At 42.4% G+C, this 15,704-nt stretch overlaps 1 protein-coding gene across 2 annotated transcripts in view; it reads right to left on the minus strand.

Moving 5' to 3' along the window:
• The window catches only part of LOC117363922 (putative N-acetylated-alpha-linked acidic dipeptidase), a 294,479-nt gene that overhangs the window by 196,377 nt on the left and 82,398 nt on the right, over window positions 1-15,704 (minus strand). For both annotated transcript variants that reach the window (XM_033952501.1, XM_033952500.1), the window contains exons 6-7: window positions 14,893-14,983; window positions 14,708-14,803 (exon numbers count right to left, since the gene is read on the minus strand). In XM_033952501.1, coding sequence (XP_033808392.1) covers window positions 14,708-14,803; window positions 14,893-14,983 — 187 coding nt within the window. The remainder of the gene's footprint in view (window positions 1-14,707; window positions 14,804-14,892; window positions 14,984-15,704) is intronic.

Raw genomic sequence — 15,704 nt, forward strand, 5'->3', positions numbered from 1 at the left:
AGGTACGCCACTGTATGTAAAGATACCAGAAAGCTGGCGTAGCAAAAACTTCTAAGTTTTGAGTATTTAACCCTCCCACAATCTCACGGGCACTCGTTTCAAGTTTATTGAGATTTTGATTTAAACGCAATATCAAATATTTTCAATGCGTATAACAAAAATAAATTTGGGGAAATAAATAAAACCATTTGAACCAGTGTTCCCGCTAAGCTGCACTGGCGTGCGCTGGCGCACAAAATATTACATCGCAGCGCACACGTTTCTCGTCACAGCGCACGATCGGAAGAGGCGTACGGCAGATGGCAGGGCGGCGAGAGGAGAATCGGGCGAGTTGGCTCATAACTTGCTGGCGCCCGATATTTTTGGCTCACGGTGAAAAAAGTTTGCTCACAACACCCGCCCGCTTAGAGGGAACACTGATCTGGAGGATGTTTGAAAATGGCTGTGAGATGGATGGGTTTTTTGGATGTTTTGAGGGGGACGTCCCAATTCTGACTTGGATGTTCTTTCAAACAATGTCTCTCCTCAAGTTATTTCCAGTGAGTTTGCAACTTCGAGTTCTGCTGCTATTTATGTACTCATGATCCCTATTAGTGAAGGGATTTTCTAAGGGAGTCATTGCAAAACTGATTTGCAGGCTGGTGGATGTAAAGTGCTCATGGAAAACAAGCATCATGGGCATCATATTTAAAGGCCTGGGGAGATCTCCTGCATCGGAGGAATTCATCAGAGGGGATTGTGCCTCTCTCCCTGGCTTCCTGCAGCAGCGGTTCTGCTTCTTATTACTTGTACATCGCAGGCATCTTCAGAGACGGACCCCTGACATCACTGGGTCCGTCTCCAACAATTTAAAAACAGAACGCCGCCGCGGGAGACTCGGGAGATCTCCTGCATCGGAGGAATTCATCAGAGGGGATTGTGCCTCTCTCCCTGGCTTCCTGCAGCAGCGGTTCTGCTTCTTATTACTTGTACATCGCAGGCATCTTCAGAGACGAACCCCTGACGTCACTGGGTCCGTCTCCAACAATTTAAAAACAGAACGCCGCCGCGGGAGACTCGGGAGATCTCCTGCATCGGAGGAATTCATCAGAGGGGATTGTGCCTCTCTCCCTGGCTTCCTGCAGCAGCGGTTCTGCTTCTTATTACTTGTACATCGCAGGCATCTTCAGAGACGGACCCCTGACGTCACTGGGTCCGTCTCCAACAATTTAAAAACAGAACGCCGCCGCGGTTGCGGCCGCAGCCGCACGGCCGCAGGGCGTGGCTGAAAGGGAGCCACGGGGAGCCAGGGAGTTGGAGATTATTGATTTACCTATTAGAATAAGGAACTAATACAGGAGATCTCCAGATCCAGGATATATGATTTGATTTTGTACCAGTGCCTGGTGAGACGCTGAGGGTACGATTGTTATATTACAACAGCGATTAGACTATTTGTCAGTCGCGATGCCGAAGAGACGGGGTAAGAGCGCCGCTGCAGCCTCGCGACGTCTTGAACACCCCCCTCTCACTTCAATTGAACATTTTCTTCAGCGTCTTCAGAGGGAGTCAGTAGGTTCGGGGAATCGCCCGCTGGACTCTGCGACGTGGAGTGACGCCGGATCGGAAGTTCTTGGGCTGGATACCACGCTGAGCCCCGACCAGAGGAGTCCACCTCCCCCACCGCTGAGTGCGAGTTCCCCATGTGAAAGGAGTGGGCCAGAAGTAGCAGCACTCTCTGATCATGAGGCTGTAACATCAGGGAGCCAGCAAGGTGAAGTCTCTATGGCTTTGTTAAGCCCAGAGATGGTTCCAGCGGATAGAGCTGAAGGAGGAGAAAATCCAGACCAACAGAAAGAAGGCAGCCAAGGTGAGTCTTCCCCAACTTTACATGAGACTTTCTTTAAATATGAAAAACCAGCTGAAGTGACTCTTGATTCAATTTGGGACTTAGTTTCCAAACTGGGAGACTCACTAACTAAACAAATTAAAGAAGGTGAAAAGAATATAAAAATTCAAAAACAGACAATAGAGGAAAATAAACAGGAAATTTCCAATGTCAAAGAAAAATTGGGAGGTATCGAAAATGAAGTGAAAATGATTAAACAAGTTCAATCTACAATAATAAATGATAATCAAAGTATTAGAAAAAAATTGGAAATTATGGAAAATAACTATCGGACTAATAACCTACGACTGTTGAATTTTCCTAAAATCCTATCTGTAAACCCGAGAGAGATGATAAAAAGGTACTTCATGGAGATATTTAATATTCCTGAGGAATCATTGCCTCCTCTCACTCGAGTATATTATTTGCCTATGAACGTAAGGGGTCAGCATTCGGAGGATAAGAGACAGGAAATACAAGACCTTCAACAAAATCTGACAGCAATTTTGGAAACATCAGATAAAGATTTGGTTAAACCAGCAACTCTTGTACTATCTGTGGCTTTGTTGCCGGATAAAGATTGGATTTTGAAAATGTTCTTTAGGAACAAGAGTAAGGAGTTTCTGGGTTTGAAAATTCAAATGTTAGTAGAGAAACTCAGAATCGTAGACGTCAGTTTCTTTTGTTGAAAGCAGGAGTTACACAGCTAGGTGGCATTTTCTTTTTACGTTTCCCATGTAAATGTATAGTAAGATATCGAGATAATAAGTATGTGTTTTTTGAGCCATCTCAACTTACTGCTTTTCTGACACTGAAACGTCTGGAAAAAGAGGGTACAACAACAACAACTACCACTATAACAACTATGTAACTGTAATAACAACAAATTGGACTTGGTATTAGAATAATTCCTCAAGTCAGACACATGACACTATTCTTTTATATAGAATTTAATAATTGATTTCCTTAAAAGTTCACTCTTATATATATCTTGGATCACATAATTACTGAGGACTTGAGATTGTCCGATTAGAATTTTGTCCATATTATGTTAATGATTTACTTATTATTTTGTGTTCGACCTGACAATCTTTCTGTACAAAATGTTTTGATTTTGTTAAATTTTTTTAAAATGAATAAATAAAGAATAAAAAAAAAATAAAGGCCTAACAAAGACAATTTAGAAAGGGTAAGGAATACAATATTACTTCACATACTGATCTTGCATAAGCAGGTACTTAGGTGAATTATTCTTATACAAATAATATGAAGAACAATTTTGCACACAGGCTGGCAAACCTGTGATTCAGGGTGTCAGTAAAAAGCAGTAGAAACCAATGCCAGGTTGTTTACTTACTAATGCAGTTCTAAATCTCCTATGAATAAATTACAATGTCCATGTCTCATGTCACTTTATCTGCAAAAGACCTTCAGTGTTTTTTGCTCTTTCTGTGCCAAAGGAATTTTTCAAAACATAAATTGGGAAGCATGCCTTTAATATCTCGCAATGTTGTGTGAGATCAATATGAAGTCTAGCTTAGCTAGCAGTGATAAAATCTACCCGAAAGGGACTGGTATAATTGTTAATTTATTTTGATGGTTAGGAAGAATTCAAAGTGAAGGTTTCACCTTCAGCTCAGCTGACGATTTATTTAGTAATTCTCTAGTCTCTCTTCCTTTCACTGTTAATTCCTTCTCTGCTTTCCTAATTCAGTATATCACAGGCAGGACCTTTAAGGCACTTTGATTGCGCTTTCTGTTTGCAGAAAAGACATTCAGAAATTAGAAAGGTACCGCAAGGAAGTTGCAAGGCAATTCTTATTTGGGATGTATATTTCTTTGAAACGAAATAGAACATCTCAACATTTCCTTTCATTTTAAAAATGAAAACCAAAGAAAATTTGATGTATATGAAATTTGTTTTCTCAATTAGTTCTGAAAGGGGACCCTACTTTTTGCTGCCAAAGTAAAACAAGAAAAAAAAAAAAAAGATGGCAGGTTTAGCCAAAGCCACCCAGAGCAGAAGTGATCTCAAGCTGTTGCTCCATTGGTGCCATATTCTAAAATTAATTTGGCCTTGGGACAGTCAGCAATATTTTAGAATATGTTACCCTTGGAGCAGAAGTAACATGATATCACTTTTGACCCAAAGAGCACTGACTGGTGATGGAACCCACACAGAAGGATGGTTCTCATGAATGCGGGAAATGTAACTGATGCCATAATGCATAGAAACATGACAGCAGATAAAGGCCAAATGGCCCATCCAGTCTGTCCATCCCCAGTAACCATTATCTCTTTCTCTCTCCAAGAGATCCCACCTGCCTATCCCAGGCCCTCTTGAATTCAGACACAGTCTCTGTCTCCACCACCTCTTTTGGGAAACTGTTCCACACATCTACCACCCTTTCTAGAAACAGGGACAAAGTGTGAGATAATAAAATTTGCAGACGACACCAAACTTTTTAGTGGTGCTCGGACTATAGAAGACTGCGAAGAATTGCAAAGGGACTTGAACAAGCTAGGGGAATGGGCGACGAGGTGGCAGATGAAGTTCAACGTTGAGAAATGTAAAGTATTACATATGGGAAGCAGAAACCTGAGGTACAACTATACGATGGGAGGGATATTATTGAAGGAGAGTATACAGGAAAGGGACTTGGGGGTAATGGTGGACACAACAATGAAGCCGATGGCACAGTGTGCAGCGGCCGCTAAGAAAGCGAATAGAATGCTTGGTATAATCAAGAAGGGTATTGCGACCAGAACGAAAGAAGTTATTCTGCCGTTGTATCGGGCGATGGTGCGCCCGCATCTGGAGTACTGCGTCCAATTTTGGTCACCATACCTTAAGAAGGATATGGCGTTACTCGAGAGGGTCCAGAGGAGAGCGACACGTCTGATAAAAGGTATGGAAAACCTTTCATACGCTGAGAGATTGGAGAAATTGGGTCTCTTTTCTCTGGAGAAGAGGAGACTTAGAGGGGATTTGATAGAAACTTACAAGATCATAAAGGGCATAGAGAAAGTAGAGAGAGACAGATTCTTCAAACTTTCAAAAAATAAAAGAACAAGAGGGCACTCGGAAAAGATAGAAGGGGACAGATTCAAAACGAATGCTAGGAAGTTCTTCTTTACCCAACGTGTGGTGGACACCTGGAATGCGCTTCCAGAGGACGTGATAGGGCAGAGTACAGTAATGGGGTTTAAGAAAGGATTAGACAATTACCTACTGGAAAAGGGGATAGAGGGGTATAGATAGAGGATTACTGCACAGGTACTGGACCTGTTGGGCCGCCGTGAGAGCAGACTGCTGGGCACGATGGACCTCTGGTCTGACCCAGCAGAGGCACTGCTTATGTTCTTATGTTCTGTAAAAAAAGTATTTCCTTAGATTACTTCATCCTATGCCCACTCATTCCAGAGCTTCCTTTCAAATAAAAGAGACTTGACTCGTGCATTTACATTATGTAGGTATTTAAACGTCTCTATCATATCTCCCCTCTCCTGTCTTTCCTCCAAAGTATACAGATTGAGATCTTTAAGTCTGTCCCCCATACTCCTTACGACGAAGACCACACACCATTTTAGTAGCCTTCCTCTGGACAGACTCCATCCTTTATATATCTTTTTGATCACTGGATGGTGTGATTCAGTATTTGGGTCCAGGCAGCAATAACAGAGCCAGAAACAAATTTTTTAGGAGGGCAATTTTTAACACGGGTGGGCACAGGGCACCCTATTTCCCTTCCTTTACCGATCCCCCATCAAAATTAAAATTAGCTGGAGGGAAGGGGGGTTCACAAAACACTCTGAGTTAGAAAAGAATGGCAATCAGTGGCAGAACTTTAAGCCAGTGATGCCAGCACTGAGAGAACTGAGCATACTTGTGGTGCCATCAGCTGCTCTGAGTGCTGCCACTGGCTGCTGTACTTTTTTGACTCGGGGTGGGGTCTGCATTTCTACCTAATTAGGATTGGAAATCCCCACCAGCTACAGAAATGGTTTGCCCAGCTACTAGGTAGACCTGAGGAAAAAATGGAGAGGTTCCGGCCCATCCATGCCTCTGCACCTCAGGAAGGTCTCAAGCTGGAAACACCATGGTCCAGATTCTACAAACAGCGGTCACCTACGAAATGACTGCCAATTGCATTTCAATCATGCAATGGCGTCATTTGTAGAATTGCATCTATGTGAAAGGCAGGCCAGGATTTTAAAGGCCTATGTTTCCAGAGCCTACCTTCCACAAAATTTTATCTAAAGAGGGGCCTAAGAATGCCTATGGCCACTTCTGGCCTGGATGGAAGGAACCAGGTGAAGAGGGCAACCTCCAATTAGATGGCTGGACACATTGAAAACAGCCATGGAGATGATGCTGGAGTAAGGTTGCCAGATTTTCCTTTTGGAAAATCTGGACCCCTAGCCCCGCCACCAGGCCCACCTAGTTCCTCCCATCCCTGCCCAAGCTCCGCCCCTGCTGCCTGCTCTTGTCAAGCAGGGAGGACGTCTGTGCATGCGCGGATGCTACTTGATGATATCACGCGCCCGCATGATGTTATCTTGTGATGGCAACACATGCACAGACATCCTCTCTACCCGACACAGCTTTTCAAATCCCGGACAAAGCAGGGTTTTGAAAAGCCATCTAGACCCCTGGATATGTCCTCAAAAGGAGTACATGTCCGGGGAAATCCGGATGTCTGGTAACCCTATGCTGGAGGGCCTTTCTCCACAAGTACAAAACTGATTTATTTTTAGATCCACAATTCATCAAGTCGCTAGAACTCAAACACGAATCGATGGCACCTAACAACAGGTGGTATCTAATGTCTGAGAAAAGGCAGTAAAACAATATGACAGGGTGGTGACCATAGAGAGGCATAACCAGCAGAAAAAAGGTGTAAATGCCCTTGTACAGATGAGGCCATACTTGGAATACTGTGTTCAGTTTTAAAGGACATGTCTTGCTATGGGCATAGAAAGACTTTAAGTGGATCAGAGGAAGGCAACGGGTGTTTATGACAAAAGATATATGAGATTTAAAGACCTAAATATGTATATCCTAGGACCTAGAGGAAAGGAGGGACAAGAGAGATATGATACAGACATTTAAATACTTGAAAGGTATTAATCAAATCTTTTCCAGAGATGGGAAAATGGTAGAACCAAAGGACATGAAATGAGGTTGCAGGGTGGTAAACTTAGGAATAATGTCAGGAAATAACTTGTTCACAGAGAGGTTTGGTGGATGCCTGGAATACTCTCCCAGTGGAGGTACTGGAGACAAAAACAGTGATGGGATTAAAAAATGCATGGGATAAACACAGAGGATTTCTATATGGAAAGAGGGGGCTGATTCTATAAATGAAGCCTAGAGGCACCTATTTCTTAAACACCACTTGGCATGATTGTCAATCAACCACTAGGCGTTAATTACAGAAGTGTGCCTCCTGGCACCTAACTCAACTTAATAATAATAATAATAACTTTATTCTTCTATACCGCCATAATCTTGCGACTACTTAGGCACCAGTAAGTATCATAATGTTAAGAGCCCAATGCACCAGCCCCTAATTCATAACATACCTATTCTCCACACTTAACCAGGTAGCTGTCGTTAGGCGCCGTACTGAATTTTGTGTGCAGCCTCAGAAAAAATAGTTAATGTCTTATTAAAGAAATGACGATTTATAAATCTTTCCTTTTGGCTAAGTCTTCATAATAATATTGTCATTTATAGCTAAAGAGACATATGATCAAAAAACTGTTATTTTACTTTTGTGATTATGATAAACATACCGAGGATCTCAAAATAGTACCTGGTGGGCCGCATGTGGCCCCTGGGTTGCAAGTTTGAGACCACTGGATTAAACTGTTTCTGGTAACCACAAATGATATATAGAATTACATGCCAAGTATCCAGCCTACATGAACATTTTTAATTTCTCTAAATTTCTAGATTTACTTCTGGCCTTACAGCAAAATGCTAATATTTCAAGTAAATTGGATCCTATCATGACAGCTTTCAGCATAATGAAAACAAAGGCATCTGATACATATTAATAAGTACTCAGTTAAAATAATGTTTTGCATGCAGTTCCGCCTTCCTCCTTGTTCCTTCTAGCCCAGTTGGAACCACTACTAGATTCTGGTGCCATGAGCCTTTATTCACAACCACCCACTTTAATAGATCCCTTTCCCATCGTAACTAGTTTGCTCGCTACAGCAATCATTTTGAAGTTGGAAGCCATGTACCAGTGTTCCTTGTAGAACAGTGTCTCTCAAACTGTATGCCAAGGCACAGTGGTATGCCCCAGAGAGATTCCAGGTGTGCCAAGAGGGATTCCAGAATTTTACTTTAATTTTAAAAATTCCATTCAAAAGTATAATATATATAGTAACATAGTAAATGACAGCAGATAAAGATCCAAATGGTCCATCCAGTCTGCCCAACCATACATGCTCCATAAATTAATCATTTAATTTAAATGGTCCTTTTTCTTAGATATTTCTGGGCCAGAAACCCAGGTACTATCTACTGGAATCTCCATCAAAGCTCACTCCAGCCCATCTAAACCATCTCAGCCATCGAAGTCCTCCCCAGCCTGTCCTCAACTGAATGTCCATATATGGGACACAGACCAGTACTGGCCTTAGTTCCTTCAATATATACCCATTATTTTCTGATTAGAGATCCTCTGTGTTCATCACACACTTATTTGAACTCTGTCATCGTTTTCCTCTCCACCACCTCCCTCAGGAGTGCATTCCACGTATCAACCACCCTCTCCATAAAGAAGAATTTCCTAACATTACTCTTGAGTCTGCCACCCCTCAACCTCAAATTATGCCCTCTGGTTTTACCATTTTCTTTTCTCTGGAAAAGATTTCGTTCTATATTAATTTACTTGAACGTCTGCGCGAATGGAGGGCTGCTGAAGGAGAGTGCAGAAGGGAGGAGAGGCGCCGGCTGACTACCTACAGGACATGCCTCTCGCCACGACAGGTGGCATTCAGGTATAAGCAGGCAGCCGGTGATGGCATCTCGCGGCACACCTGAAATCTCCCATGGCAAGTTTCAAGTTTCAAGTTTATTAGGATTTTATATACCGCCTATCAAGGTTATCTAAGCGGTTTTACAATCAGGTACTCAAGCATTTTCCCTCTAGTGTGCCGCAGATAGCGAGGCATTATGCACTAATATCCTTCAAGAAGCAGTGATCCAGTTAATCAGTAGAATTTTTGATTCCACTAATCCCCCTACCAGTTTCTTAGTTGCCTTACTATGCATGGTCTTACCAAAAATCTTCTTCTTGTTTCAAGATCAATACTTTTATCAGATCAAAGGCACCGCGATGGGAGCCACAGTAGCCCCCGATTTAGCTAATTTGTATGTTAGCAATTTTGAAACACAATTTTTGAACATCTCTCCGTGGAAACCTAACATGGTGTTCTGCAAAAGATTTATAGATGCCGTTTTTATATTTGGAGGGGTAGTGTGGAACAACTTGGAGATTTTTTTAGGTGGGTAAATATTTGTGATAACAATTTGAAGTTTACTTTTACATACCATCATACTCGAATATGTTTTTTAGATCTCTTGGTCACCTACACTATTGCAGGGTTTTCTTATACAATTTATCGGAAGCAAACAGATAGAAATACTCTACTGCATTGCAAAAGTTGCCATCCATCTCATTTACGGCACAACATTCCTGTGGGAATGATGGACTGAAGGTCTGATCCGGAGATGGCAGTTCCTACAGCTGCATAGAATTTGTTCATCAATTGAAAAATTTGAGACTCAGGCAATAAAGATACAAGAAAGGTTTATCAGTCGAGGTTACCCTGTGTTTCTTGTAAAAAAGGCATACAAATGGGCTCATTGGGCCAAACGAAATGACTTGTTGCAACCTCAACCTAAAGAAATTTTGAATCACATCATATGTATTTTACCTTATTCACCTGGGATCCACGAAGTTAAATGTTGCATTCTTAGGCATTGGCATGCAGCTCAATTACATGAGGTATTTCAGGAACCTCCACGTTTTACTTTCACCATAGAAACATAGAAAAAGACGGCAGAAAAGGGCTATAGCCCACCAAGTCTACCCATTCCAAATACCCGCCCTCTGGTTTCACTCCCCTAGGGATCCCCTGTGAATATCCCATCTTCTCTTAAAGTCCAACACGCTGTTGGCCTCAATCACCTGCAGTGGGAGTTTGTTCCAATGATCCACCACTCTTTCAGTGAAGAAGTATTTTCTGGAGTCGCTATGGAACTTCCCTCCCCTGATTTTTAGCGGATGCCCCCTGGTGGTCGAGGGTCCCATGAGGTAGAAGATATCTTCTTCCGACTCGATACGGCCCGTGATGTACTTAAATGTTTCAATCATATCACCCCTCTCTCTTCGTTCCTCAAGTGAGTACAGCCTCAGTTTATTCAGTCTTTCTTCATACGTGAGATCCTTGAGCCCCCAGACCATCTTTGTGGCCATTCGCTGAACCGACTCGATTCTCTGCACATCCTTCCGGTAGTGTGGTCTCCAGAATTGAACGCAATACTCCAAGTGAGGCCTCACCATGGACCTGTACAGCGGCATCATAACTTGTCAGGTCTCCTGCTGACAAAACCTCTACGAATACAACCCATCATTTGCCTTGCCTTGGAGGTAGCTTTCTCCACTTGATTTGCAACCTTCATGTCATCACTAATGATCACCCCTAGATCACGTTCCGTCGTGGTCCTGGCCAAGGTCTCACCATTTAGTATGTAAGTTCTGTGCGGGGTTTTCTTACCCAGGTGCATTACCTTACACTTTTTAGCATTGAAGCCTAGTTGCCATGTTGCCGACCACCGTTCAAGCAGTAGTAGATCTTGCGTCATATTATCAAGTAAAATGCTTTTACCTACTATGTTGCAAAGTTTGGCGTCGTCGGCGAACATTGATACCTTTCCTCTAAGTCCTCGGGTAATATCTCTTATGAATAAGTTGAATACAATCGGGCCCAAGACCAAGCCCTGCGGCACTCCACTGATCACGCCTGACGTTTTGGAAGGCGGGTTTTTTTACCAGAGGTAAAAATCTGAAGGAATATCTTTCGCCATCATTTCTTCCAGTAATTCAACATCAGGACAGTGAAACTGTTCCACAGGGTCATTTTCCCTGTGGCCAGTGCAGTGTGTGTGAATATTCATTCTCTGGTCGTGTCGTTCACCTCAATGCGAAAACAATAGTGTTGAAACATCATTCGACTTGTGCAACATCTCAAGTTATATATGCCATTTGGTGCCCCTGTGGGTTGGTATATGTGGGTGAGACATCCAGAGCCTTAAAATAGAGGCCGATAGAACATTGGACTTGTTTACGACAACAAGATATGAATGCCCCTTTGGTAGCACATTGTGTTCCTGCCTGTCATGGCTTTTAGGATTTAAAATTTGCAGTTGTGAAAGTAGTTCAGTCCTCACCAAGAGGAGGCAACATAAACGCAATACTCTTGCAGAAAAAGCGACGGTGGATTTTTTTATCTGAAGTGTTTAGCCCCCTCTGGTTTAAATAGGGAATATGATACGTAGAGAATTCATGATTAATAATATTTAATGCACAAAGGAAAGTTCCATCACATTGAAGCTTAGTTATTGTTGTATTTTTGCTATATTCTTGGTACTCCTTATGTCATTGTGTGTGATTCCATCATTAATTTCATCTTACATATAGCTTTTGTTGTAAAGGCTGTATTTAAGGAATACATAGGGGGAGATGTGAGTGGGACTTTAAGTTGTGTACAACAGTTGGATGGTGAGAGTGTGTGTATGAAAAAATGTAGGGGTAATTCTTGGTAAGCAATATTGACTAAATGGAATGTGCCCTTTAGCTTAAAATTACAATAGTTTAATAGAGGAAATGTAATATGGGGCTCCACTGCTGCATTTTGAAGTCAAGCTTGGTTTGGGTTATTCGAGCCGATGATGTGAGTGCACGTTGAACACTTCAGTACGTTAAAGAGGACGGGGGTCACGTTTAGACAAAGAGAGACATAATTAAATGCAAGCTGTTCGGTATGGCGTTCAAATGAAATTTCAACAATGAATAAGTTCTCCTAATATTTATGGTGGTGAGTCAAATGTTGGTTTGGGTCGGAGTTTTATGTACTTGTTTTCAAAAAGAGGCTTTTTAGATATCAGGTCGGGAAGGGTAATTTTTAGATTTTGTTATACCAGCAGCATGGCAGTTATTTTCAGTTTGTTTTCAATGTGTTCACGTAAAGGATTCTTATAACCTTTTTACTGAAATGTGTATTGTCACTGCATGAGCTTTAAAAAAGCAGGGTGGGTTTGATATTTGGGGGTTTGCATATTTTGTAGAAGGACAACGCGGTTTCAAAATCCCCCGAAGAAGATCCGGTGTGGATTGAAACGCCCGGATTTAAAGGGTGTTGAAAGAGTACAGTATAGATCAGCGCTGACTGTGGCAGGTTCCACTGAAGATAAGTGTTGCCTTCTTTTTGTATTTGTTGGGTCATAAGGACAATGTTGAAATGCTCAAGAGAAGGCAGTAACGGCTAGCGCGTGCTATTCCACGCGTTAAGGCCCTAATGTGCCTTCGTAAAAGGAGCCCATAGTGTTTGAGGAAAAATCTTAGAGGAAATGAATAATATATACAAATAATATACTTATTAGTATATAGGAGTTTTAAATTACAAAGTTTTTGCGTTCATGAATAGTTGCGTAAAGTTATGTTGAAAAGATTTGTTTAATCATCCTATTAACCCAGTAGTTCTAAAGCAATTCCTTAATGTGGGTCGGATGTAGATTTGAGGCTTAATTTTTGTGATACTAGTGTGCCGTGGCACACAGTTTGCGATACACTGAATAAGCAATTTTATTCTATCTACTTTAGTTTCACAGTTGTTACAATTACCCATATATAGCTTAAAGAACTTTAAATAAATAACTCTCAAATTTAAATAATTTTTTTGTTGGTTTTGCAATTATATAATTTCAATTATAATGTGCCATAAAAAACATTTGCTCCGTTTAGTGTGCCAGAGCTAAAAAAAAGTTTGAAACACTGTTCTAGTACCTTATTTCAGTGTTTTTCAACCTTTTTTGGGCAAAGGCACACTTGTTTCATGAAAAAAATCACGAGGCACACCACCATTAGAAAATGTTAAAAAATTTAACTCTGTGCCTATATTGACTATATATAAAGTAATTCTCTTGAATAGGAATCAAATAAACACAAAGAAAGTATTTTATAATGCTGCCACCGCCAACAACACCGTTGGCGGCGGTGGCACTCAAGTGGCTAAAGAGCCGCAGTTTGCTGGCCTAGGGACAACACTGGAGGGTGGCCAGCTGTGCACCCCCTTGGGACGTAAACCCGGGGTGGGGCAGACCGCCCCCCCCACCCTGGTATGCCACTATCTTTACCTCACTCCCTCCCTATGACCAAAAATTCTCCTTTCTTCTATTCCCCGTGTACACAACCATCTCTTTCCCTCCCTTCCTCTCTCCCAAGTCCATTTCTTCTGTGTCCAAAAACGCATTCCCTCCCCCACCTCAGCATCTCTTTCCCTCCCTTCCTCTCTCCCAAGTCCATTTCTTCTGTGTCCAAAAACGCATTCCCTCCCCCACCTCAGCATCTCTTTCCCTCCCTTCCTCTCTCCCAAGTCCATTTCTTCTGTGTCCAAAAACGCATTCCCTCCCCCACCTCAGCATCTCTTTCCCTCCCTTCCTCTCTCCCAAGTCCATTTCTTCTGTGTCCAAAAACGCATTCCCTCCCCCACCTCAGCATCTCTTTCCCTCCCTTCCTCTCTCCCAAGTCCATTTCTTCTGTGTCCAAAAACGCATTCCCTCCCCCACCTCAGCATCTCTTTCCCTCCCTTCCTCTCTCCCAAGTTCATGCCTTGTGTCCAAAACGCACTCCCTCCCCCCTTTTGTGTTCCGTGTTTGCCTCCCAGCCCATCTTTGCAACTTTCTCAGCAAAACGAAGCTCAAGCCGCAAGGCTTGTCTTCTGCTTCCTGCCTGCCCTGCCGCGCACAAATAGCCGACCGGAAGTATTCTCCGACGTCAGCGCTGACGTCAGAGGGCAGGCTTTGCTTAAGCCCTCCCTCCGACGTCAGCGCTGACATCGGGGAACGCTTGCGATCGGCTATATGTTAGCTGCAGGGCAGGCAGGAACAGAAGACGAGCCTCGCGGCTCGAGATGTATTGAACTCCGCGGGTCCCCCGTCCAGCTCTCTCCTGTCCACGTGGGGCAGACCGCCCCTCTCCCTAGACTGGTGGTACTGCCCTGATGGCGGCCCTGACCGTACGGCACACCAGGCAACATCTCGCGGCACACTAGTGTGCCGCGGAACAGCGGTTGAAAAACACTGCCTTATTTCATGTACTCCAACTATGGCCACTAGGTGTCTCCCTTAACAATAATCACAACTCCCTCTGCATATTCTGGAGGCTGTGAATGTTAACTCCAGGCATCCCTAGTTGTACTTAAACCTAGTTGTACTTAATCTGTAGTGTAAAAGAACTATCTCAGACAGTGAACTGACCAGGCCAGGTCTAAGATCATATATTTAATCAAAATTTATTTTACAGGTACTCTAATGGATGTTGTATATATGAAACAAAAAAAATAATAAAAAATCTCGTAAGTGCTGTGAGCTAAGTCTAGTTTGAATACTGTGAGCACAGTGTCCTCTAGTGGAATCTTAAAATGGTAAAGCATAGGATGCTTAAATTTGCATTTTTGTCATGTCAGCTTGTGTGTTCTGTTTCTCAGCATTCTGGCTCCTGTTACTCTGTGACATAAGTTCCATTGAACTGCCAGTACCTTTTTTCATGTGGTGTTCGGAATCCAGGACCGAATCTGTACGTAATATTCAGTTTTCCCCGCCAGGAGCTTTGCACTTCATTTCCATCCATTTTGCTAGAAATATCAAGAAAACAATCAGGAATATATATGGACCAGTGGAAGTTACTGGGTTTCAAGCTGAAGCCATCTGGGTTTATATCTACCTGAGGTATTTTATAGCATCATCGTAACCAATAGGAGTTACAGGAATCAACGGCAAACAAATCTCCTTTTCATCTAGATAATATGCAGATTCTGTAAAACAGAAAATAATGGAAAAGAGAAACATGAAGAGTTCTAAAAACAATATTTTTTAAATTTATTTATTTATATATCGCTTATATCCTAAGTGGTTTACATTCAGATACGTAAGTATTTTTCCCTATCTGTCCTGGTGAGCTCACACTCTTATCTAATGTACCTGGGGCAATGGGGGATTAAGTGAGCGAGCAAAATAGCACGCCACAGTAAGTTACAGGATTATTGGAATGTCTTTCTGCCTAAAGTTATATTCCTTGCCATTTTTCTATTTTTATTTTTTGCAGATATTGGTCCGGAGCCCTGACGCAGCTTGAGGGCAAAACGGCAGCTAGCTGGACATCGGCGAGGACTGGTGGGGATTCAGTGGCATTCTTGAATCATTAATGAACCCCGCCCTGCAGCTAAGTAGCTTGATTTTTAGTAACGTTTGAAATTATTAAGTCAAAAAAATTTTTGAAGAAATTAAGCGGTGTTATAGCAGGACAGGAGGGGGAGCCAGAGTCGGTGAGGAATCATTCCCTTTCCAGTGCAGGTGCACAATCTAGCAATGCATGGGGATCTGAGGCTCTCCCCTTTAAATGAGCTGGAAGATATTCTTCAATGATTCTGTGACAGCTTCAAGAAGTTAAAAATACATTGAGAAGGGTATTAGATTGGATTAAGTGACTTGCCCAGGGTCACAAGGAGCAGCATGGGATCTGAACCTATAACCTCA

This window comes from Geotrypetes seraphini, chromosome 7, assembly GCF_902459505.1.
Source record: "Geotrypetes seraphini chromosome 7, aGeoSer1.1, whole genome shotgun sequence".
Taxonomy (NCBI): Eukaryota; Metazoa; Chordata; class Amphibia; order Gymnophiona; family Dermophiidae; genus Geotrypetes; species Geotrypetes seraphini.